Source organism: Zeugodacus cucurbitae, chromosome 3, assembly GCF_028554725.1.
Source record: "Zeugodacus cucurbitae isolate PBARC_wt_2022May chromosome 3, idZeuCucr1.2, whole genome shotgun sequence".
Classification (NCBI taxonomy): Eukaryota; Metazoa; Arthropoda; class Insecta; order Diptera; family Tephritidae; genus Zeugodacus; species Zeugodacus cucurbitae.
The window spans coordinates 9,912,821-9,939,852 of record NC_071668.1 but is presented as its reverse complement, the minus strand read 5'-3'; the positions used below and the strand labels follow the sequence as shown (position 1 = coordinate 9,939,852).

At 34.7% G+C, this 27,032-nt stretch overlaps 1 protein-coding gene across 1 annotated transcript in view; it reads right to left on the bottom strand.

Moving 5' to 3' along the window:
* Positions 1-27,032, bottom strand: part of LOC105210900 (roundabout homolog 2) — a 143,197-nt gene that overhangs the window by 37,098 nt on the left and 79,067 nt on the right. The window contains exon 3 of the mRNA XM_054227152.1: positions 3,048-3,150. Within this exon, the coding sequence (XP_054083127.1) occupies positions 3,048-3,150 (103 nt within the window). The remainder of the gene's footprint in view (positions 1-3,047; positions 3,151-27,032) is intronic.

Below are 27,032 nucleotides of genomic sequence, written 5' to 3'. Positions count from 1 at the left end.
TAGATTTCGCGCAATCTCTCCCGCTCTTGTGTTACTCTTCTGTTTGTGATACTCAAGTATTTGCTTTTAGAAATGAGATTTCATACTATTAGAGATAAAAAGGGAGGGAGAGAGAGAGTCAGAATCCGATACCCATTAAATACTTAAACTCTTTGTCTTCAGGTAGTTTAGCCTTAATTTTACTTTTTAAAGGGGTCATTCTATGTGATGGACTAAAAAATATATTTTTTTAATCATAAATTGCTTACTTAAAATGTCTAGAATACGGTAGTAAATTGACTTTCAGTAATTCGAAGTTATTTTAAAATACAGCAGTTAGAAGATGGAGCTGTCCGAAGCTCTCAAATGGCAGCTGGAAACTTTGAACGCGTTTTTCTCAAAACCGTGTTTTTCAAATCTGCAGTCTACTTCACTTCTATCTAAAAAATGTCTGCAAAAGCTGATACCATTGTGGTTATTTCTCTTAAGCATCCTTTTCAACGATGTTCAACTTTCAGATTAGCATAACGTATAATAATAATCTTTAAGGGTCATCCCATGTGACGGCCTGCTTTTTTGTGATTTTTTGGAATTTTTTTAAGCTTTTCCAGACATTTTTCAGCTAGAAGTGAAGTAGACTGCAGATTTGGACTTAGGATAGACCAGAACAGAACTTACTTAATACAGCAACTTTGTAGTCTACCTGATGTTGGCTTCAGAAACAGCAAAATATGAAAAAAAAAAATCTTTCAGGTATGGATACCAGCTTTGAGAGTACTTACAAAAATTGATCAGATTTATTACAAAACAAGAGTTTATCCTAATGTTTTCTTCCTTGAATTATGAAGAGAGTCAAGGTTGATATAGGTGGCACAAGTGGAACGAAAGGGACCTCAGTGTATTGACAAGAATGCTGCATATTATAAGAGTATTTCTGTTCCAAGAAAATTCTGTTTATCAGTTAGAAATATTTCTGAGCGCAGCATGTGGTTCTATGTATCGGGAGAAAACAACGCCTCGTATTGCCTTTAAAGGAATAGAGCGCACCCACAAAGCATACACAGGAAATCGGAATTATATCAAATGAGACTTCAGAAATAAAAAAAAACAGCGTTGAAAGTATAAAATACATTTGCTGCATGCTTAATACAGCCAATTAAGTACCCTTTCACAACAACATTTTCATTTTTATAGCATTAATTTAACCCAGTTTGCTTAGTTTGCGCCATGAAGCATGTTACTATGTAAATATTACACGACAAGCCATGCCATTTGCATAAGCATTTCAACGGCAAAAGTAGCAAAGGAATCTTTTTAATACTTTTTATCGATTTAAGTTGACTACAGTTACGTGGCAGCGTGGCAGCGGCAGTAACGAGCAACGAGCTGCATGACAATGTGGCAGCAAACCGCTACAAGTACAAGGGAATTACAAGGAAGCCACAGCAGCGAGAGTGGCAACTAGAAACGGACATGACCAGCACACACACCTGCGCAACTTCGACGACCCCTCACAGGTGAGTGAGTGGCAAAAAAAGCGATACACTAATAAAATATGTGCACCGATCAAATATGCAAGTCTTGTTTCGCAGCTTGAGTGGATGTAAAGTAGGTGCCAGCGGCAGACTTGCTTGCCTTGAACAAAGTACGTGCAACAATGATGCGCAACTTGAATTAACCTTTCTTCGTGGAAAAGAAAAAGTAGTAGAAAAATAAAAAAGAGAAAACATAGAATAAAGGTGGATGCAGAAAACCGCAAATAAATAAAAGTGCAAATAAGGAGGTGGAAAAAGTAGAGTAGAGAGAAGGTGGAAAGATTTGATTTGAAGTCAGCGAAAAAAAGAAGAGCGAAAAGAGTGAAAAAATTTATTAATTCCAGAAGCGTTTACACAGCCAGCAGCTGAGTTGAGCGAAATTTTTACGGGCTTGCATTGAAGATATACACACTCTTATCTATACTTTGTAGTAGCTACAGCTAACGGTTTATGTTTTTCAATGCATTACCGTACACTGACAGCGCTGACGCTCAACCGCCCTCGCTTACCGGAACTGACAAGCCAGAATCGACGTGCTTTTCGTGATTTCCATGCAAATATTGAAAAATACATCCCCAAGCAATTTGAAGGCAAAAATAAGAAATTGAAAACATGAAAGCATAAAGTGGAGTGAAAATATTGCAACTTCTAAAGGTAGTAAAGAATATTGACAGAAATTAGCTACAGCAGGTATTCAATAAGGTAAGAGCGCGCTGGCAATACATAAAATATGGAGTTGGAGAGGGAGAGGGACGTGGAGGGGTAACAAAATTGCGGCAGTATCATTTCACGGCTTGTGTGTGTCTTTGCACTCCGGTATGCGAGCGCTCATGTGTAAAACTGGTTAAATATAACGGTCGAAAAGGTAGCGCGCCGACACAGTGTTGTGGTTGTGGCACAAAGTAGCTAGTGAACGTGGCATTCGCATGCGTGAGGCGGAATTTTGTAAGCGAAGTAAGCAAGTTTGCATAAATTTCACATAAGTTAAGATAGAGCAGAAGAGAATACGAAAAAAGGTAGTATAAATATTTAAGCGCGTCGTAGAAATGCGTGTTTTTTGAGCAGACGCCAGCAATATAGGGACATATGTGTGTGTGTCATGCAGTTATGGTGCAGCAACGATATGGCTGACAACGTGGATGACAAAAAGTGCAAAGGTCGCATACACATGGAATACACACGGAACTTTCATACACACAAAAAGAAAAAAAATAAAGTTCGCGCGCCTCAAGTCTCCGGTGGCAACGTCGTTGCCTCGATTGACTCCAGTTGCGCGCTGCTTGTCTTTAATTTTATTTGCAAATTTTATTTCATTTCATTTTTTCTTCGTAATATCCTTTAACCCTATCATGTCGTTGCGCGCGGCACTAAGTAGCGCCATATGCATTTAAGTATTTGCACTTTGGTGTGCCATAAATCTACACGCACATATTTATTTATTATATAACGGTTATGGATATTGAGGTGCGTATGTGTTGGTGAATATTAGATTTATTTGCATATATATATAAAGTGATATATTAAAGCACTCACCCGCAACTTGCAGCGTCGCATTGCGACTTCTCGCTACGCCCAACTCGTTCTTCGCCTCACACCAGTAGACACCAGCATCCGTTTCACGACGCGAATTTACAACCTGGAAGACAGAATATATGAAATATGTTTAGTTTTTATCGGTAGGAGGAATGCTGGGAGTGAAATGTGGTATATAAATATTTTGATATGTATATTCAGTGTACTTAAATTTATGTACAAAAGCAATAATATATTTAAAAATAAAGTTAATAAGAACATTAAAAAATAATGATGTGCATTAAATTTGATAATAAAAAAATTAATAAACCAATTTAGAACAAATTATATTTTTAGTACAAAATTTTAGAACTAAAAAATTATATTAGCCTGTTTTCATTGTAGTTTCTTGTTTGTATTTTATTGTATATACTCTATCCAGCAAAAATCCCGGAATCATTTTTATTAATTTCAATATTAATTCTTAAGCTACATTTTTGTACACCTTGTTCTCTAAAAAAAAAAGTATATGTTGATTACTAAGCAGAAGTAAATTAAAACGAAAATTAATTGATTAAAATTCAAATTAAAAGTGTACAGCATTTTTTACATTCGTACTAAAACTATTTTTAGTACACACAATTATTTGGACCACAGTTTCAAAGTAAATCCTAAATATATAGCTACTTATAGAATTCCTTATATTTTTTAGTACTATTTACCAAACTAAGAAGCGCCCTAAGCCACTTTTTCGTACTAAAAATATAATATTAGGTCTACAACTTTGATTCCGCCTTTTCCAATAGATGTCTCTAGGGTCAAGCACTGATCGATTAAATCGATTAAATCGTTTTATATCGATCTTGGACATTTGTGTCAACATTAACCCAACAAAATATTTGTAGAGATCTGTTTGCATTCCCAACTTATTCTCAACTGAAAATGTCACTATTTGAGCCGAATTCTCGACCTTTGCGGGAAAATTTTGCTTTTCTTTATAAATTCCAAGAAAAGTTTACTAAAAATATAAATTTTGATTACATGAGTTTTTCTCTTTTAATTAGCTATCAAGGTCTCAAAAGTGAATGATAGGGTAAAGTTAAGAATGAAAATAAATTTTAGTACATCAAAATTTGTTTAAAAAATGTTTGCTCTAATTACTTTTCAGAGCAGAAATTGCTGGTTATCTTATTAACTGAAAATCACCAAGTTGAGTTTGTTAGCGCGAAATACAGTTCTAGAACTTAATATTCTTTTTAGTACAATAGATGTATATTAAGACGCTAATAGGACTATCATTAATATAAGAGCTAAAAATCTCTAAATTGGTTACTTAACATAAATATTTTATCTTAACTCAGTATTTTCTTCAATAAGACTTAGACAATTTTAGTACTAATATACGAATTAGTATAACAAAAACAAACACTAACTTGGTAGAGAGTTTTTAAGTAAATTTTCGGTGGCATTGCATTGTAGTCTATTCAAGGATTTTTTATTTTTAGTACAAACGAATTTTATATCTACTATCAAAATAACTCAGGGCTAACTACTAATGGATTTTAGGATTTTTTACTTTCTACATACTTAAAAATATGTTTAGTTCACCATCAGTTTTTAGTACTAAAAACTTATTTATTCTATTAAATTTTAATGTATATTTCAAAAATTTGTATATCAGTTGCTAAAATCGTACTAAATATTATATAAAACCACAATCGAGTAGAATCAATTGAGTAAAGTGCTTGAAATAAGAAATGCAAAGACAAATAATTGAACATATCCCACCAAATGTGTGGTAATTTTTTATGTTTCACCATTTTTCGCACGGTTACAGCACAAGACGTTAAACAATTTACATTATTTGCTTAGAAAAAATCGAAAAAATATGCAAATTGGTACTTTGACGCCTCCGCACACTTTCACCCAAAGCTTTCACTTTCTCGCAAGCTTAACGCCAATTTTCTATTGCCACACCCACCGCGCACACCTCTCTACTTAAGGTGAGCATAAGCAAAGGTGAGCGTGGGAGTGCGTTAAATCAGTTGGGTGTATGTTTGGTGCCACATGTTGTGTCATGAGTGATGTGAATTTTTAGCAGATCACAGACTCACACAAACACGCACACCCTTACATGCATATACTGTGTACTTTAGTATTATGGTTGCTTTGCATTTTGATGAATTGCATTATTGAAAGGATTTCAGCTTTTTTTGGCTACCATCTTTTCGCACATGTTTGAGTGTGCTTGTTGTGGCGCTAAAGGATGCTGGAAAATTTTTAGTAGGTAAATAATTGCGGCAATAAATCATAGCCAGGTTATGATGAGACGCAATTTAGCAAACTTATGCGTCATATAAATTGATGAAGAATGCCAGGCAATAGAAAATCTACAAAAAAAAGAGTTGTGTTGTTGCTTGTGTGTATGCTATGCACACGTAAATGGGGTAGTCATGCTGAGATTAGTGGTGTGTGTGTGTAATAATGTTTGTGTCTGTTCACACACTGCGATGATGGGTTGCATGTATTGGGAGAATTGATGGCAGTTCAGTCAATATAAATTGGGTAATTTAAAGAATAGATTTCGCTATAAAAATGAATAATACGCTTGAGTGGGTTAGAAAATATTAGATTTTTTGAGTTAGGAGGGAAATGGGTTAATTTTTCACAAAAAATAAGTGTCTCACAAACTCAACTGCTCTAAATAAAACGCACTGAAGTTAGTTTGTAGGAGACTTTTTCATTTTTGTCTTAGCTAGATTTCGCAAACTAATGAAATAATCTCTCAGTTTAGTGAAAATTTAATATTAAAAGACATTCTAAATTGAATCAGCTGCATTTTCTCAAGCTTAAAAAAATTATAAAATATTTTTAATCCCAACACGGATTACCATTTTGCATTTTCCATTTAATTTAAGAAATTAAAACTTTTGCCTGAGTCCTGAGAAAACAAATATAAATTTACGCATAACAAGCAGCAATTTAATGCTTCACTGAAGCGCCCAAAACTGAAAGAAATATTGCATGAATTTTTCAGCAGACGACCTATTTTCAAATAAACATGCATGTATACATATATATACATGCATACGTATTTGTGTAGGAGCGGATATACAAACACATGAACGACTATCAAATTCGTGAAACAAAGTCCAAGTATAAACACAAAAATTGCAAATATAACAAAATATAGAAATTTTAAAGGTTGCATGCAACTAGTAATATGATTATGTATAGAAAGTAGGGTGGTCCTTAAGCAAACAAAGGAAATTTTAATGTTCATATATCTCTATAAAGAATCTAAAGAGTTTCATGTGGCAAGTACAATATTAATTATGTATTACGGTGGCCTCTATGCTATTTGAATTTATAATTTTCTCAGCGTCAATACCTAGAATGATAGAGAGTACTAAAATAAACGATATCTTATATACATTTCCATATTTCAGGCTAAGATTTGACACATAGTAGGCTACGGTCATATTAAACATTGAAAAATTATTTAAATTTCTGAATAATAACTGTAGTCTTTCGTAGCATTTTTGATATAAAAACTATCGTGAGATTGAAGTTCCACCCTAATATAGCTATATATTTCAAATATATATCTTTTCACTGATTACACTCTCATACTCACACTTTCTCTTTCTCCTATTTTCGTTGCTGATAATCCAACAGCTGTTTTGTTGCTTGTCATACTTGAATGCGTTCACAAAATTGTTCAAAACTTAATTTATAATATTAACGAGCAACACTTGTGCAAATAAATTCACACATACCAGCGAACGAACTCACATAAAAGCGTTTCAGTATTTTGGGTATATAATAAGAATAAATGGAATAAATGGTATATAATAAGATGGATGGAAAGTGAGAGTATAATATTTAAATCGTTTTATGAAGAAGGGAGACTTCACAATCTGCGCCAACTACCGTGGTATAAGTCTCCTCAATATCGCATATAAGGTTTTGTCGAGCGTATTGTGTGAAAGACTAAAGCCCACCGTCAACGAACTGATTGGACCTTATCAGTGTGGCTTTAGACCTGGAAAATCTACAATGGACCAGATATTCACCATGCGCCAAATCTTGGAAAAGACCCGAGAGAGAAGAATCGATACTCACCATCTTTTTATCGATTTTAAAGCTGCCTTCGATAGCACGAAAAGGAGCTGCCTTTATGCCGCGATGTCTGAATTTGGTATCCCTGCAAAACTAATACGGCTATGTAAGCTGACGTTGAGCAACACCAAAAGCTCCGTCAGGATCGGGAAGGACCTGTCCGAGCCGTTCGATACCAAACGAGGCTTCAGACAGGGTGACTCACTATCGTGCGACTTCTTCAATCTATTGCTGGAAAAAATAATACGAGCTGCAGAACTAAATAGAGAGGGTACAATCTTCTACAAGAGTGTACAGCTCCTGGCTTATGCCGATGATATTGATATCATCGGAAGCAACAACCGCGCCGTTTGTTCTGCGTTTTCCAGACTAGATAAAGAAGCGAAGCGTATGGGTCTGGTGGTGAATGAGGACAAGACGAAATATCTCCTGTCATCAAACAAACAGTCAGCGCACTCGCATCTTGGCTCCCACGTCACTGTTGACAGTCATAACTTTGAAGTTGTAGATAATTTCGTTTATCTGGGAACCAGCATTAACAACACCAACAATGTCAGCCTTGAAATCCAACGCAAAATCACTCTTGCCAACAGGTGCTACTTTGGACTGAGTAGGCAATTGAAAAGTAAAGTCATCTCTGGACGAACCAAAATCAAACTCTATAAGTCGCTCATTATTCCCGTCCTGATGTATGGCGCTGAATGAGACGACTCTTGAGGTTTTCGAGAGAAAGGTTTTGAGCACGATTTATGGTCCTCTAAACATTGCCAACGGCGAATACCGCAGACGATGGAACGATGAGCTGTACGATTTATACGACGCCATTGACATAGTTCAGCGAATAAAAAGACAGCGGCTACGCTGGCTAGGTCATGTTGTACAGATGGAAGAAAACACTCCAGCTCTGAAAGTATTCGATGCAGTACCCGCTGGAGGAAGCCGCGGAAGAGGACGACCTCCACTCCGGTGGAAAGACCAAGTGCAAAGTGACCTGGCTTCACTTGATGTTTCCAGTTGGCGCCAAAAAGCAAAAAGGAGGAATGGGTGGCGCGCTCTGGTGGATTCGGCTATAATCGCTTAAAGCGGTTCCTACGCCAAATATATATATATATGTGAATATATCGACTCAGGACGGATATCTAGATGGGCCATTGGTCTATGTGATGATACAAAATTTCAACAACTTTCTAAAAGGATAAGCTTATCAGACTTGCAAATAACAAGGTTAAAACAAGTTAAGTCTTAACGAGACTTTGGGACTTAAAACTATTCCTTTTCGAATAATTTGGTTTTATTAAGGTAATTTTTTAATTTTTTGCTTATTCGGTAGCTTATATTTTCAAAATTATCCTGTGAACGCGGTATGGGCTCTTGAATAGTTTTTGAATGACAACGTTCTAAAGAGCGACCGCTCCCTGGTATAAGCTGCTATAGTCGAACCTTTAAACGGGTTTTTCTCGAAATGACATTTCTCAAAATTGCTGACATCATAACTCATCGAGAAATTGAGCGACCGGCTTCAAATTTAAACTGAGTATTCTTGAATATATTTACTATACAATGACCTACGATCTTTTATCTGTGGTTTTATGTCATTGAAATAGAAATTTTGTATACATTAGATCATAAAAAATATATATAAAATTATGTCTTTACCATTGCTTGCCAAAAACAGTATATTTTAGCACATCACAGTATTAAAAAGTCATTTCAAACCGACCTTCATTAAATTGTTATTAATTCTTCGTTCTAAAACTGATGACCATTTAATAATTTCCATAAAAAGAGTATATGAAATATCCCTCACAAATTGAATTTGAAAATATCTTACCAAAAATATTTAATATTTTATGCCAACAAAACTAAAGGCAAACAACGCAAAAGATATCCATTTTACCTTTCTTGTAGCAAAATACATTAAATCAACTTGTGTATAGCCATAAAAGCGGATAATATATGCAAAACGCACACATGAGAACATGAAATACACATATGGAAAACAACAATATGTGTAGCAAACAACAACAACACACATGCTGTTGCGAGTATATTAACAACCGAATGAAAGCAAACACTTTTTGGCAAATAAAAGATGAATGCACACTAGTGTAAATATGCGCTCGCATAGAAAGCGATTGTAAACAAACACGCACACACGCCTGAAAGTATGCTTAAATGTAATAATGCCTTAATGTGTAATCTACACATAAATAAATAAGCGAGCGACAACAACAGCAATAGCAAGCATACAATGGCAACACAAAAGCAATAAAGGCAACTGTAATGACACAAGTCCCAAACAAGTTGTTAAGTTTAAATGCCAAAAAAGGTGGCACGCATGTGAGTGTGTGTGTGTGTGTGGAAGTAAGCAAAGGCAGTAAGCGATGGATATGTTGCAAGGAGTAGAGCATATTTATATATATATTCTACAATTTGTTGTTTATTTATTTGTGTGCTTGTGTGCCTTTCGTCTCCATATTTCTTGTTTACAACTTAAAACTACACATTCAGAGCGCATAAAGCCAGCCAAAATGTGTATGTGTGTGAAAGGATTCGTTGGCGCGCAACACGCGCTGAATGCACTCGAGCGCTGATATGTGTATGCGGAAGGATCACATTCCCATTGCCATAATTACGTTTCACTCTGGCGCAGGATCACATAAACAAACACACACAGATACAAAAACAATGGCATACACATACCGTTATATGTAACTGTTAACCAGAAAGCAACTCAATGCTCTGTTAACTAAATTGTGCGTGCGTGTTACGGTAAACTTGAAGCAGTCAAAGCAGCTGTTCGCTTCACAGACGCACAACAACACACAAATAAATACCGCCGATATTTCACTTCAGTCGGAAGAAAATTGTGGTTCTGTGGTTATACTTCGGAACTTTTCCGCAACGCTTACACAATTCGCGGCATTGGAATGGGTTTTCGACGACTTTCTGTTGTGTGTTTGTTATTTTGTTGCTACGACTGCGCAAATAACAACAACAACAGTGCTGCAGGTGCGGGTGGTGAGAAATTTTGAGAAAAAGTCTTATGAATTGTAAGAAATTGTAAGCGAGCAAGTTGAAAGTCACTGGCATGCATACACGCAAACTCTTATGTACCTATATATATACATATATATGAGGAACTCTCAGGCTTGGCAGTAAAAGCGAAGTTAAGTCGATAAATTTTCGTTGCTGTCAGCAGGAAGCAAAAAGAAAAAAATATGAAAATGTCACTTGTATCTTCTTTGATTGTCTGTTTTTGGGCAAGTGAGATCTTTATTTATATTTTATAAATATATTTTTTTATAAGTACATTAAATGACTGATTTTGAAGATTCCATTTGGGTCAAAGTTAGGACCCAAAATTCAAATTAGTGCTAGAAATCAAGTAAATTAATTGAAATTTGTGGATGACAAGAATAAAGAACGATTATTTCTTTCTGTATAAACAGATGCCAATTAATTTAAAAACTTTGGACCAGACTTACCTATACTAACATACAATTAATGCGGATAATAATATTAAGAAGACAATACATTTATTATACAGAAATATTGCTCTTTGATTGAGTGGTCTGATACGCGTGATTCCATTAATTTATGCTCCAATAAGGATATCTTTGGTATAAAGTCAAGCGAATTACCCAAAATCGTTATGCGTTAACTCTTGTAACTCAAAAGAATATCATGGAATTCAAAATGTGAGTGCACAAGCAGAAATTTGGTGCAAATCGGTCGAGTAGTATTTGAGATATGTCAGTTCGCCTAAAAGTAGGCCAAACCATGTTTATTTAATCTCTTATCAATTCTTATGTGAATCTCTGCATCATTATTGTTCACTCAAAAGGATATCATTGAATTCGAAATGGGAATGGCATGCAACAAATTTGATGGCAGTCGATCGAGTAGAATCTGAGATATTAAAGTTCGCCTAAAAGTAGGCCAAGCCACGCCCATACAATTTTTATCGAACTCTAATGTGAGCTTCTGCATCAATCTGGTCGTCTAATTTAACAATTATGTAATAATTTGAGTTAGAGAGTTGTCGTACTTTCATTTAGTACCTTTCAGTTTAATAGTTATATGAATGTTGGTGTGGCGATTTCACTTGACTTTTGATAGCTTGACATGGTAAAAATGAATGTTCACATCAATCTTATTGACATAGCTGAAAAAAGGTTTACGAAATTTACTTTAATCAGAGTGTAGGATCATGCCCAAATTTCGAAAATTATAAACCCAAGGTTTCGTTTTCCATCGTTTTTCTATATAAAATTCACGTTTTGCAGTTTAATCTGACTTAGTGATAGCACTTTCCACTTTTTATTAATTATATTTTGTGGGCATGGCATTGATCTGATGATCCGATTATATCATATGTAATATTAACCTCAGAGTACCAATGAAAATGGGTACCAAACAATATCAACATCAACATTTTTATTAAATGTATCGCTTACATGGACAGGTAAAAAGACAGACGTACATGGATATATTCGATATTCAATTGCGCTCATCCCTTATTGCATTTTGATTAACCTTAACTTAGATATGAGATCCCACAACCTTTAATTGTCATAGATAATCATTAGTTGAAAATTAAACTATTAAGCTCTTTGTAACATATTGCCAGAGTATAATTACAAATTATGATATTCGTTTCAACCAGATAAGCACATTCATAAATGTAGTATTTTGAAATTTATTATAATTACAATTTAATGTCCAACCAACGTAGTTTTAATTACAAAACAACACTGCACACACTCAACACTGTCACATCTAACCGTTAAGTAGTGAGCACCGCCAATCAACGTTGGTGGCTGGTTTAAAATTTAATGAGCAAACTCATTAGAAATTCATTTTAATTTATAATAAATAATTTTAATTAAACCAACCTATACGCATAAAACCAAATTATTATTAAATAACACTTGACAAATGCTTGCGCACGAGCTGAAGCACTTCATCGCGCTGGTTGAGTGGCAGGCAACAGGCACGAGCGCTGCTCTGGCAGACTGACAAATTGTCAGCCAACTAAAATGGCTTTTACGCCTAAATGAACCGCATAAATGCTGCTGAGTTATTCACTGCCAGCAAATAAATTACGAGCGAGGGACAAACATATAAACAAACATGCGTGGCATTATATGTAGGAGGAGGTGCTGCTCCCTAGTGAATATATATACTTTTATGAGTACTTGTTTGGGTAGAGGCAGCTGCGCGGTGGCAGCGGTATTTAAATAATTAAATTTAATTTATATTTGATTTGAGTTTGGCAGAAGTGCTTACTTTCTTCACTAACGAGCTGCACTTCCCAACAGATTTCGAAGTAACAAGCAGCTACTATGGTTGTATGTGAAGCAACAAATTTGATATGAAATTAGCACACATTCACATAATTACATTGATGCTGCTTTGAAGCACTCAACCACAAGTGCTATGCTCATCGGTTGATAAAAGCCAGTACCTTTGGTTCATCAAACCGCGAATAAAGCACGTAGTGCGGTTTTTATAAGATTTTTAGCAAGTGCCCTGTAGAAATTCTTAATTCTGGTTTTCATTCTAGTTTTATTTGGAAGTCAGCGCACTAGTTTTTGAAGTAGGGAAAATTGCTCTCAAATGCCATAAAGACGAGTTTAATTGACAGATACTGGAGCAAACTCAAAAATTGTCGCTGAGAAGCTGTTTAGTGGAAACTATTCACAAATACCGTACAGGCGAGTCTTGGAAAGATATTGGATGAAACTGAAATATGAACTATGTGAATTGATGACTGAAATCACCTATAAACTTCAATTCACCTTGAGTAAACTAAACTTTTCGTTAAGGAGTTTAAACATCAAAAGGAAAATTTCCTAGAGACATTGATTACACTTTAAACTCCCTTAAATTAATGGCACGTATTAACATAGCTTAACAATGTGTCAAGCAATAATTAACAAAGAAAATTATGAAGAGAAAATTCCTAAGTAGAAAAAATCAAAGAATGACAATGAAAATAATACATCCAAGATTGTGGTAACCTAAAAAATATATAAATAACAATCTCAAATATAATTATATACAAAGAATCTCTAAAGCTCCAGTTACCGATGCTTGACTTGACCTAGAGAGACTTGAGAACTGTCACATAAAAGATCCGTTTAATGGGCCTTGCATGTATTTGATTACCGAACGCATGACTTGACTTGAAAGTCTGTTGAATTTAGAACTCTAAGTTACGTTGACATTTGTACTGCTCTCCCTCTCTCACTGCTTATCTTTTCATTCTCATTATGACACTATTCCAGTGTTGCCTGAATGTTTTCGTTTAAAATTAAATATGTTAAAATTCTAATCTTTAATATTTATAAATCTTCAAATAAAGAAAAAATTAGATAATTCAGAGGAAAATACCTTTTTCACAACAATTATTTTTTAATGTGTTTAATAAAAAAATCTTTTATTTTATTTATAACGCAAATACTTGTTCAACTTTAAGTGCAATAAACAAATCAAATCAAATAGGTTCGATATGAGGATAATTTTTGCAACAGAAACATAACTATTGCGAATCTCTCCAAGAATTTGTGGTGATCTACTCAGAAAAAAATATTTTGCGAATTTATGTAATGAAAAATTGATTGTAAATGTTCAAATACAATTTGAATAAATTATTTATTCACCTATCATTTATACGCTTGGCTGGCTCCAATTTATTACATCTTCTAACAATTCTAAATATCGAAAAACTGAACTACGCGTGCACGTTTCTTTTGTGCTATTCTGCTCAAAGCTATATTCATATATGTATTTATTAAAGAGTTTTCTTTCAAACAGAAAATCTTAACGTGTTCACAGATTTCCTAATAGTGAAGTTTTTTTTGTATACTAGTTTTAAAATCTTCAATCTTGGTAATATTTTAATTTAAAAAAACTTAGTTTTAAAGCTAAATCTGAACATCTGGCAACTCTATCCAGAAACTATAATAATAACAGCTGAAGTTGAAGTTGTGTGAAGTATAACTGCAACTAAGTTTTATAAGCCAAATTTTTCGAAGCTGAGTCAAGTCAAGCATCGGTAACTGGAGCTTAAGACATTTCTGCCAAGTCAGTATAATTTTATTAAAATAGTCTAAATACTTCCGCCCTTCAATCATTATGCTCAAATGATATTACTGAGAGGCTAAAAGCCTTTTCACACAGGAGCTAATTGATCAATTAACCGGCCTCTGCTCAATTAAAACGCTGATTAAGATCGATTTACCATACAAAATAAAAATCTACATTAATTTTTAATTTAATTTTAATCGACTTGAACACGAAACTCTGCGACAAAGACCGTATTTGTAATTATACATACGCTTTTTGTCTGCGAGTTGTTGTTCACGCTAGACGACGGTAGATGTTGCTGCTAAAATAGCAATCAGCTAATGAAACTTACCAACTTCTTATGAAAAGCAAAGGCAAAAATGTATAACAGCTGATCGGTTATCGAGTAGCGGGCAGTGTGAAGAACAAAAACTCTCAATTAAAATTTTAATTGATCAATTAAATTTGCTGTGTGAAAAGGTCATAAGTGAGAGTAAAAAGAAAGAAACAGTTAATGAAATGAAGATTTGGGAGGCCTATTGTTAATCTAAGTAGACTATTTAATCAATAATATTGTCAATATTGCTACTTGGTGCAGAAAAGGAGCATCTGTAAATCATTAATGAAACGAAAACGTTGGAAGAATTAATTGAGAACGCAACTCTCATATTCCTTTATGAATTACTAATAATTATATATACGATGTTACAGTAATATATATTTAAATTTTACCAAGAAAAATGTAAAAATATAAAGAGAATAAAAACTTAAAACCACCCGCAGCAACGAAATTTTTCTCTTATTTCATTTCCCTTGCAGTTTGCGTAAATCCACAATTCAAGCATGTGCCTAAAGCAAGTGGAAACACACACAACAAAAATTTAGCAGTGAGCTTATAAGGAATAAAGCAGCAAAAGCATACGCATTAGCTACAATGTGACTAAATATGTTTTTACATAAGTGTTTATGTGTTTGTGTGTATTAAATTTCTGCTGTGTTTGCAAACTTTACTAACGGTATTTTTGAAAATATGCTATTTCTTAGCAACTCAACCGAAATGAGGCACACATACATACATACTCAGCACATTTGATACAAACAAATATTCACATACAGTGTTGAGGCTTTCTCAGTAGCCTGTTTCCCGCATACACCCACTACATATACCTCCAAACAGACTTATGCGTGTCTATATGTATGCACAGCTATGCATTTTCAACTGCGTATCCTTTGTGGCACTTTATTCCAGTCATTGTTGTTGTTGCTACTCTTGCTTTTGCTGCTTTTTGCCTATTGTTTTTCCACTTTACATTCCTTATGATTTGCTCAGCTCCCTGCCACACACACTCGTGTTCACTTTGTGGATAATATTCGTCGCATTATTTCCTTCCACAACATTTCCTGTATTCAGCCACATTCCTGCCTGACACAGCTATTCGCAAAGCATATCAAGTTGGTTGCTGGTTGTTGCTTGTTGTTGTGTTATCTTGTGCTTTTATTATTAATTTTTTTGTGCCACATTTTGGTAGCTTTACTTTTTTTTGCTGATTTTCTTTAGCTCTATCCCTGAGCTTGTGCTTTTTGTTGTTGTTGTGCTTTCTGCACTTTGTAAAATTTCATTTAGCTTTATTGTTTGTTGTTTTTTGTTTACTTTTTTTGGTAAGTTTGAAAAAGTTTATAATCGTGCGCTGGATATCTTGCAAATATTCAAATTGAGCTAAAAATGTAAATCTCATGTGTTCATATTCTCAGTAGAAATTGGGATTAAGAACATATATGAGGTCCCTTGAGGCGAATTTTTTATTTAGTTCATTTAAGATTGACATTTTTATCGCAATGAAGCAGAAATTCCTAATCAATTTAATTAATTCATAGATAATGTAGGCAAATTGTATGACGTTTGGTGCAAAAATGCTAAAGAAAAATATTTCGACCTAATTCGATATGCTATTAAGTATGAAAATAGATAATATAAAATAATACTCTTACAATGAAATTTCCAAAAAATATCTATTCGTTTATGAGAGAATCTACTTTTGCTCTAGCAATTTGATTACCACGTCGTATGAGTAACATATCGCTCATTTACATGAATAGTGTCACAACTCAAAAAAGTCGATTTTTCAGGAGAGCGGTTTAAAGTTTTCAATTGTCTCTTATTTGGCAAATATAGAAAAATTCCATAAGTGTATGAAAAAACTAGTGGCATGTAATATATTTAATAGAATGATGAGGATAAGTGGACTAAAAAGAATGTACTAAAGCTTTGCCGTAGGCATAAACGTGACCCCTTTTGAATTATGTCGTTATTTGTGAAAGATATAAATCAATGTCGCTGTCATAAGTTAAATGTGGCGTTATTTCTGAACAAAGCAACAAAAATTTGAATTTCTTTTCCACAAATATCGTTCTAACACAAAATATGTCGTTCTTTCTGAAAACAAAACTAAATTCACTCTATGACAATATGTTTTGTAATACAAAATATGTCTCTCTTCCTAAAAAAAACCATACCCAATTTGGCACAACTGAGATGTGTCGTTGTTGTGGTTAAAAAATAATGCAACATAACAAGTTTATTAACGGCACATTCTTATTTGATTTCGTGTTTTTTGAGTTATGACACTATTCATGTAAACGAGCGATATGTCAATCCCAGATCTAGAAATTACTGAAGTATATAATTTGTTAATTATTTTCTTATTAAAGAACAGAGAATAATTCCTCGAATTTCAAAATATATAATTTTTTCCACGCCAACTCATAAATGAGTGATCACAACATGTTGTCTTCTGAAGCCATTTATTATATTTTATCTCGCTAAATATAGGGTTGAATTTCTCTAACTCGAATCACCACAATCCAGACAAAAATTTCGAGTTAGAGAGACAAAAAGATCGAGTTATGGAAGGAAATTTGTATAAAATTTGATATCTATTGCTACTTCAAGAGTTCGAGTTATGGAGAATTTCGAGTTATCGAAGTTCGAGTTACAGAAATTTAACTGTGTATAAGTATGTAACGAATTAATTAGTGAGTATCACAAATTCCTTTGAAATAAGTATTTTTTTTAAATTGAAACTTGTCTATGCATAATTGATAGAGAAATTATAGACCAGGATTATTTGCTAACATTTTGTTCCATTTTTTCAGACTATCGTAACCTAAAAATATAAATAATTGCGTTCTAATTGCTAACGTTCTATTAAACTAAATGGAATTCTGCATTAATAATAAAAAATTACTAAATTCTCAAGTCATACATTTATTGTACTCTCTCACAAATACTAGCCTCAATCTATAGCTAGAGAGCGATTAAAGATGCCATTGCTGCTGCTTAATTTCACCCGTGCCACTCTTATTATTATAATCACGCACACATTTATTATTTTTATTAAATGTAGCACGCGAAACGAAATGAGATGTAATTTGTGTTGTAGCAAATGAATACAGAACAGCAATAAAGCACAGTTACATAGATATAAATATTCTGCGAAGATACACTTTGTTTATCATAGTTGCACAGCAGCCAAGCAGCATTGTATATTCATAATACATATATATATATATGTATATATATATTTATATGTATATCAACGCTACATAATTTCGCTGGTGTGTGTTAGTGCACTTAGCATTCGTGTTGCTATTGAAATGAGCTCATTAAAAAGGATTTAGTATGTAACTAGGAGTAAATACTCAAGACTGTAGTTAGGTGGCATTCGACCACTTGCTGCTACTACACTCTTTCTTGCTTGCGCATCTATGGCAGCGCACGCTTGCTTTTCTGTATATTATTTTCTATTAGACAATTTATGTTACTACAATTTGCTGCTGCTACTCTGCTATGTGTGTGCGTCTAGTTATTATTTTTTGCTTTTGCTTGAATTCGGCTTCTTACATCTAGTCTGTTTCTATATAATATCTGTATTATATACAGACTACTATGCTTTCGCCATTATACTATTTTTTCATTCATTCATTTTGCCTGTCACAATCTCTGTCGCTCTGTTCCGCTTGTTTCATCGCGCTTTGCTTTCTCTAGCTTTTCTGCTTTCGTTCGCCTGTCTCATACTCTTTAATAGCTAGCTCAGTTAGCTTTGTCCACACGTTTGAATGGCGGCTATGCCAGCCGGCGTTGCTTAAGCGCGCATTTTTTTCATGTAGCTCATACAACAACAAAAAATACATATATTTACACTCAGATGACTTAGCGAAATTAAAAGTTGTAATGCAAAAAAATTACGGAAAAAAGTGAATGAAAGTGGAAAATAGAAAATATGAAACATTTCTGCATAGAAATACAGTTATAAAGAAATAAATGTGTATATATAATCCTGTCTGACTCGAATATGAAGTATCCTTCCTTTAATGCGCAGCTTAGTTGTGCGTAAAGTAGCAAATGATTTGCGTTTAATGAGATCGCGTTAAGCTCTTTTCGCTTTGCACTATTTTCAATTCTATTACTGCAGCATTTATTATAGATGCTTTTGATTTTTTCGCTTTTTTGTATGGAAATAGACATACATATGTATATAGGTTAGTGTGTGGTAAATAGTTTTTAATAGCATTTTGAATTCACCTTAGTATTAGTTAAGCAAATAGTTCATTGATTTTGTATAACTTTTGCTCTTCGAATTTAGATTGATGAGTTAAAAAATGAAGAAAAAATATATCAAAATAAAGTTGAATGAAATTAAAAGTTACGCATACGACAGGGTGTACCTGTCACATATCGGTCATTATTTAAAAAGTTTATTTATTTTTTTAAAAATTGTTATGGTTGAGAAACTAAACTGCTGCTTAGCTAGATAATTATATAAAACTCTTCGCTTATAGTTTAGTTTATTATTGAGATCCTTCTATTTTATATGACCACAACCATTCAGTAAATATACATATAATATACCCAGCGAGACTTACAGCCAAACTAGCTCCACAACTATGCTATAAAATAATAAAAAAATAATTTCATTCTTTTCGCATTTTGTTTGCCATTTTGCACGTACGAAAATCCAAATGAATTTATTATGCCTCTAATGACTCAAACACCATATAAATGGTTGAATGAGAGGAATGAAATAAAGAACAGAGAATAACAAGAGGACAATGTATTGAAATTGTGTGGAAATACATACGGACACGAAAAGTACTCACACATAGCTCTAACCTACTATGATTCAAACCAAATGCACGCATGCTTGTGCCTATGCGTCTAGCTTTGCAAACCGGAAAGTGAGGTTAGAATGACGCCGGTGCGTATTATCAATGCTTAGCCATCGAAGAGCGCGCTAAAGGGTCGCAGAAACCACGCTGAGTGAATGCGTGAAAAACGAAACACCCAATCAATACAACGAAATAATGTTTTAATGGCTAAAATAAAGCATTACAAACATATATGGACTTCAACATGTGATCACTAGGCTCACCAGTCCACTAACTCTGTTAGTGTGGCTGTTGAGTGGGCAGAAGGTGTGGTTGTGTTTTATATGCGTGATTGCGGCCAAACGATTTTCGCTACGCACCATTGATTACACTTTGCAACACATTCCTGCCAGCTCTTACTCTGCTTCTCTCTCTCTTCCTTTTTCTCTCTGTCTCTTTTTCCCTTAACCTATTTCATTACATCGCTTTTTGGTCAACGAACGAATTCTTCTTCCTTCTATTTTATATTTATTCACTAACAATGCTTGCCTTCACTCACTCCTCCTGTTCTCTTCTGCACTTCTATTACGCTGTTGGCGTTGTCATTGTTGAAAACATTTGTTTCCGTTTTAATTTAAAATAATCATAAATTTTCGGCGTACGCAATCATTGGGGAGTGATTCCATTTGTGATTGCGCTGTTGCGGCGGTGAGGCTTTTTGGCGGCTTGCTGGCAATGTTGTCGTAGTTACCAGAATGGCATTTAGCGGGCGCTCATTTTGGGGATGTAAATTAAAGCTATGGCTAGAGGTTCGAATCAAAGTGAGGAATATTAAAAAGCAAAATATTTAAAGATCTGATTTAGATACATGCAGATTTCATTTATTTTCTATATACAATTACTTCAAATTGTCGGTTTTTGTGTTTATCTTTAACAAAAAAAATATCCTTAGAAGTATATAGAAAGCGTGTAGGGCCAGTATTAGTTAAGTGCATCTATTAGACAATGCAAATGAGAATCTTATACCGGCATTTGTCAAAGGAAATCGAATTATTGTATATAATAGCAATATTATAATCTCAGAAGCCTGGTTTAAAAAGTTACTCATACGCCATGGATTACCAAATGTAATATCTAACACATTTACGACGTCTCTGCACACATTTATCTTTTTATACTTTCGCAACAAAGCTGCTAAGAGAGTATTATAGTTTTGTTCACATAACGGTTGGTTGTAAATCCTAAAACTAAACGAGTTAAATATAGGGTTATATATTTCAAAATGATTAGACGAGTTGAAATCCGGATGTCTGTCTGTCCGTCCGTCTGTCCATCTGTGCAAGCTGTAACTTGAGTAAAACTTAAGATATCTTAATGAAACTTTCCACACTTGTTTCTTGGCACCATAGGTTGATAGATGGGCACATAAAGTTCCATAACTAAGCCATAAATAAAGCTATGGAAAGGGGCATATCTGGATGTAATTTTTTTTTAGAAGTGGGCGTGGCCCCGCTCCCTGCTAAGTTTTGTGTACATATCTCGTAAACTACTTGAGCTATATCAACCACACTTTCTAGAATCGTTTCTTTTATTACCTTATACAGTTCAGAAATGGAGGAAATCGTATTATAACCACACGCTCCTCCCATACAAAAGTTATGTTAGAAACTACTAATAATACTTTAATTCAGTAAGGGAAAACACCAGAAGCCTTAAATTTCATTATAAAGAAGGTACAGTTCCACCCAAATTGGTATAAAAAATTTAAAGTGGGTGTGGCTCCGCCCACTTATGGGTCAAAAACAATATCTCCGAAACTACTCTACCAGTATCAAAGAAATTTGGTTTGTAATATTTTCCTTGCACCCCAATGATATGTTGTGAAAATAGCCCAAATCGGTTCAAAATCACGCTTACTTCCCATATACCAGAAGTTTATAGGCGACCTGAATGAGTATTAGTGAAGATATCGGAACAGAACTACTGCATTTATAGTATGGTAGCCCCTTTCTAAAAATTGTCGAAATCGGACCACAGGTTTTCAAAGCCCCTATATATCGTACATGAGGACCTCGGTCCTTCTAACCTAATATTAGGGTTTCCAACTTTCAATGGACTTTATACCATATATATGACGAATATGTGGGTCAAATTGTGTATTATATAATATAAATAAAGTTAAATAAATAAATTGCGAGAGTATAAAATGTTCGGTTACACCCGAACTTAGCCATTCCTTACATGTTTGTTTATAAAAGTGTTCAACATATTAAAATAAAAGTCTTTCTGGCCAGTTCGAACTGACAAGTAGAGCTAACCATCAGTCAAGTCAAGGGTCACTCATACGCCATGGATACTCTGTATGATATATATAAACCTACAACCTATCTAAATTCTAATTGAAAGTTTGCTTTAAGGTTTTACAATATATTCATTACTATAAAGCGTTGTAATATATATAAATTACATTAAATTCATCCGGAGCATTTTATTATCCTGCTAACACGAATTGTATTTCACACTTCCAAAGCTTAAAAAAGTACTTGAAAAACTAATTTTTCACAGCACAACAAACAGCCAAACAGCGCTTATTTAAATACTTAAAGAAGCATTAAACAAATTTACGAGATAATGTTTAACTCAACGGCTGTGACAAATATGCGCGCAACACGCACGTAGCAAACACGCCGTAGCAAATACAAGCGCTCAAACGTGCGCACATATACAAGGAAGCAGTGGGTTTTATAAGAATGTGGATGGCTACAGCTGATCAGCGCAGCAAATGAAGCAAGCAACCAAGAAATTCAGCCACCCAAATGGCAATAAGACAATGTTGTCGTTATGTGTGGAAGCGTAGTTGCTAGCGACTAATGCGCTGGGAGTTACCATGGCACACTTGAGTCTTACTATTGCTTAGTAGAAGACAACCAAGGCGCGTTGCTTTGGTTGTGAGAGTAGCTGAGTGTTTCAGTAACCAGGCACAACTACACCACATAAAACGTTGTCTAAGGCTAGCGGAGTTGCCAAGCTATACGCTACCAAGTCACACATACATAGATATAAAACAACAAAATTGGAGGCATGTAAGTTCATTCATTCCACTTTTCGGCTTGCTTTCCGTGCGCGTTTTTCTACTTCATTCACTATGATGCCCACTAAATTCTGCTTTTGTGCAAGTATATACAATTTATTTGCCACCATAGTGCAATGCCAAGTCGCGTGTCGGCAGCGATGAATTTTCTTTTCGTACTTCGCTACGAGGGCGCGTTCGCTTTATGATTGCTCCGCTGCCTTGCTTTCATGTAGTGGTATGTGGCTGTGCTGGCAAAGAGTTATGTGCGCAATTTTCTTCAACTAATACAAACTCCACTTTTCTGCTTACTAAGGCTTGTGTGTGAGTGTGTCTACGTGCTACCAACGCTTTGCTGTTTCCACCAAAAAATATATGCGCCGCTATAACTAATGGTTGCTTAAAAGAAATGCAAGTATATTTATATAACGGAGCGGTGCGCACATAAGCAGCTCTTTAGAACTTTTATGCTACTCTCGCGGAAAATAAGTATATCTTGAAGTGATTTAGCAGCTTTTTTAAGTAAACTCATGAAGTTCTTTAGCCCCTTCTGTGTATGTAGCAAATGCTATGTGCTTGCTGATATTTATGTGTTTGAACGAATTTCGCGCGCAGTGAAAGTGCGGCAACTTTGTTTGGCTCAGTTTTTTTTTTTACTTTTTTGAGTTGCATAATTTTTCTTTTCTAATAAAAGTTACTCATACGCACTGTTGGCGCTGTACAATGTGAAGTAGGTATAGTTTGTAAAGGTTATTTGTGATTTGAATTTTTGCAGAATTTTTATTTCGCTTATATTTAATGTAGTGTAAAAATAGCAGTATGACCGCGCTTTGAAGTAAACCTTTAAATTCTAGCATATTTTTTGAATGTGATTTCCAATTGATGCACAACTCGAACTTTATAATAGTTAGCAGCTGCCAATAAAGCCTATCCTTTAGCTAATATAATGTCTTCTTTTAATGTCTACAGCTCTACAATCATGTCTTACTTTAATATACTAATATACTAAAAAATCCTTCTGGACCGAATCAACGCCTGCGATATGCTGCTGAAACGTAACGAACTCGACACATTTTTGGAGCGGATGGTGACTGGTGACGAAAAATGGGTCACATACGACAATATAAAGTGGAAACGGTCGTGGTCGAAGGCCTTCAAGACCAGAAGCGTCCAGTATTGGTGAACAGGAAGGGTGTAGTGTACCACCAGGACAACGCCAGACCACACACTTCGTTGATGACTCGTCAGAAGTTACGGGCTCTCGGATGGGAGGTTTTATAGCATCCACCATATATCCCGAGCTTAGCGCCAAGTGATTACCACCTGTACCTGTCCATGACGAACGCCCTTGGTGGTGTAAAGTTGAACTCAAAAGAAGCTTGTGAAAAGTGGCTCTCCGAGTTCTTCGCAAATAAGAAGCGGGGCGTCTACGAGGATGGTATTATGAAGTTGCCGTCTAGATGGAAACAGATTATCGCCCGAAACGGCGCATATCTGAACTAAATCCGATCCGATTGGCAACCTAATATTATAGATTACTCATACGCCACGGTGCACTAAAATGTTTCAAACTTAAGGTTATAGTATGGATTATATGCTAGGAAATTTTAAAAACGTTGTAGATGCATATAATTATACAATACATTATAACATATTGGCTGCTGGCGTAAAATTTGAGGAATAAGTGCATATACCGTCTCACTTCCTTCTGCCTTGTTGTATGAAAGATACCACTTAGAACTAAGGTTTGATCCTACAGTAGTGTACCATTACCATTTTTCTAACGATATTTACTCTTCATTATTATTGCTACCAATTAAATTCTGTTGTATCACTGAATTTTTGTCTTCTGGGCATTAGTTACGTATCCGCCATGGATTACCAAAATTCCATTTCTATAAATATTGTCAAAAAATACTCTTTAACATTCTGGCTTTGTTTTAAATTAAGCAAAATTGCATAATATGGTAATTTCAAAAAAAAAAAACAGCAAACGAACAGTCACCAAATGACCTTTTTTGGGGAAATCGCTTAAATAGTTGATTTTAAATGAAATAATTAGAATTAAAATAGTTTCAAGATACACAAGAGTAGCACATAAATTAAAGAACTAAATTTACGTGTAACAATTTACTAGAAATTATAGTCAAAAAACGACTAAAATTAGTGAAGAGTATCTACCTTTCAATTATTAACATAACTATACAGGATATGACTGCATTAATATTTTATTTCCAACCAACAGAGGCGAGTTATTGAACTATTCATAAAAGAGGAGATTTAGTATGTTAGACCCATTTCGAACAACATCGAATCTGAGTTCTCTGGAAGGAGCTTGTTGGGAATTGTTTAAAGTGTCGCCTTGTACCCGGCCAATTCTGACAGCTGGAGTTCACAAGCGAGGCAAACACACACTGATACAAAAGCCGACGTATGAGTGCAGTTTTCGTCTGCGTCAAGCAAATACACTCAAGAAAGTAAATAAACATTGCATATGTATGAAGTGCACTAAAAGCGGAAAACAAACACAAGCACACATACACATCCACACACGTATGACTAAACAAACATGACAGACAGAGAGCAATGTGAATGTAAACAAGCAGAGTGCAGCACTTGCGCTACCACTTGTATGAGATTATGTGTGTGTATGTGAAAAACAGTTAACCAAGGTAACAGACAGTAGACGCACGGCAGACAGAGCGCTGACAAAGGTGAAAGGGTGTCGGCAGAGAAGTGAGGAAGTGAAAGAGAGTTGAACGAGTCACAATTAGAGAACTATAAAACTAGGGTGAATTCAGCAGGTAGATTCTGATGGGTTAATTTTTTTGTTTTTCAAATGTTAACTGACTGCAACGCACTGCCAACTTGCAACACAGGAGAGATGGCGTACGAGCTGTTCGCTAACTCATCAAACGCAGTAAAAATAAATAAACGCAGAGTTGGGAAATGACAGCTGAGCGCTGACGGATGCGCTGTCGAGTATGCTGAGTGGCGCTGAGTTCTGAGCAGCAGCAGCAGCGACAGCAGCATTAGATACACGCAGCCAGTCGACAAGTGAATGAAGTAAGGTCGCTGTAGCTGCATAAAGTTGAATTAAATATAGCCTGCGGATTTGCCAACGCTATTTACCTAACGTTAATGAAGTTGAGCATTTTCGCTCTTAATCGTTTTGCTACTTGCACACACACACTCTGCGCGCATTCTTTGCAATTTAAAGTCAAATTCCGGCGACTGCTAACGGCTGCAAGGCACAGGAAAGACAAAAAAATAATAAAGTAAAATAAAAAAATTAAAAAAAAACGAAAAAACCTTCAACTACGCTTTGCCATAGCAAAGGAAAAAAAGTAAAATAAAACAACAAAAAGAAAAATCCAACAAAAAAATCGCAAAAAAGTAATTAGTGCGCTCAAACGCTCAACAGTTGAGAAATGAGAATTTAAATGGAAATAAAACATGGCAAAAGCCAACAAAAAACATTACAAAAACACACAGCAAATTAAAACAGAAATGGTGTGAAACATGGCAGAATGGGTATTTAAATACGAATAAAAATTATATAAATGCACAAAGCATAAAAAATAAATAAAAAGAAGAGAGCTAAAAGAAAGCACACAAACAAATTGTAAAGCAACTGTTTGAAGCTCAAAGAAAGTAAGAGAGAAAAAATTGCAAATCAAAAAACGCCAGTCAGGAAGTAATTATCAAGGCAGAAATGAGATAGAACGCTGGAGGCTTAAATTAAAAAGTAAATAACCTTAAGACTGCAGAGATAATTATCTAGCAAATGCAGAAGATAGTGAGGCATAAAAATGGCGTTGGTATATAAGGAGGTCAAATAGAATATGCTGGGTCAGAGATATGACTTAAGAATAATAAAAAATCATAATTTAAAATTTATAATATATTTATTATATAATATATTTTTTATATTGTTATTCATAATTTAAGAAATTACCAGAGCAAATTATTGTATTGGAAAATTCATTAAACTGAACAGAGAGCTTCACAGAGAAATGCTTCGGACCAGTACTGTAAGGATCCACATTCTATTCTATTATAAACATTTCCATTCTACTTTAAACATTTGTTTATTTTCTAGACAGAAAAACAGACGAGAATCAGATATGGGTCATATCAAAGTCAATGCCCAAAAACCGATCGATCGATCTATAATTCCATAATACCAGTACATGTACCAGTTTCTTAATTCCAAAGAATCAATTTCTTTTTTAACGGTGATTGAGTCTGGAATTTCTCACAAAAATATTGCTAATTTAAGCATTTGTTCATCTTTTTAGTAAAGTTAAGATGAATCGGATGTGGTTCATATTGAAATGTATCTGTCAGTAATTCTTCGGAAAAGTTCCTTTCTTAAGGTTAAGTTGGCAAATATCTCCCTTCTCCCATACGAGCTTCCGTAGCTTCTGACGAGTCATCAACGAAGTGTGTGGTCTGGCGTTGCCCTGGTGGAACACTACACCTTTCCTGTGGGCCAATTCTGGACGCTTCTGGTTGATCGCCAGCTTCAAACGGTCCAGTTGTTCGCAGTAGATGGTAGAATTAAGTGTCTAGCCAGCTCATAGGGGATGATT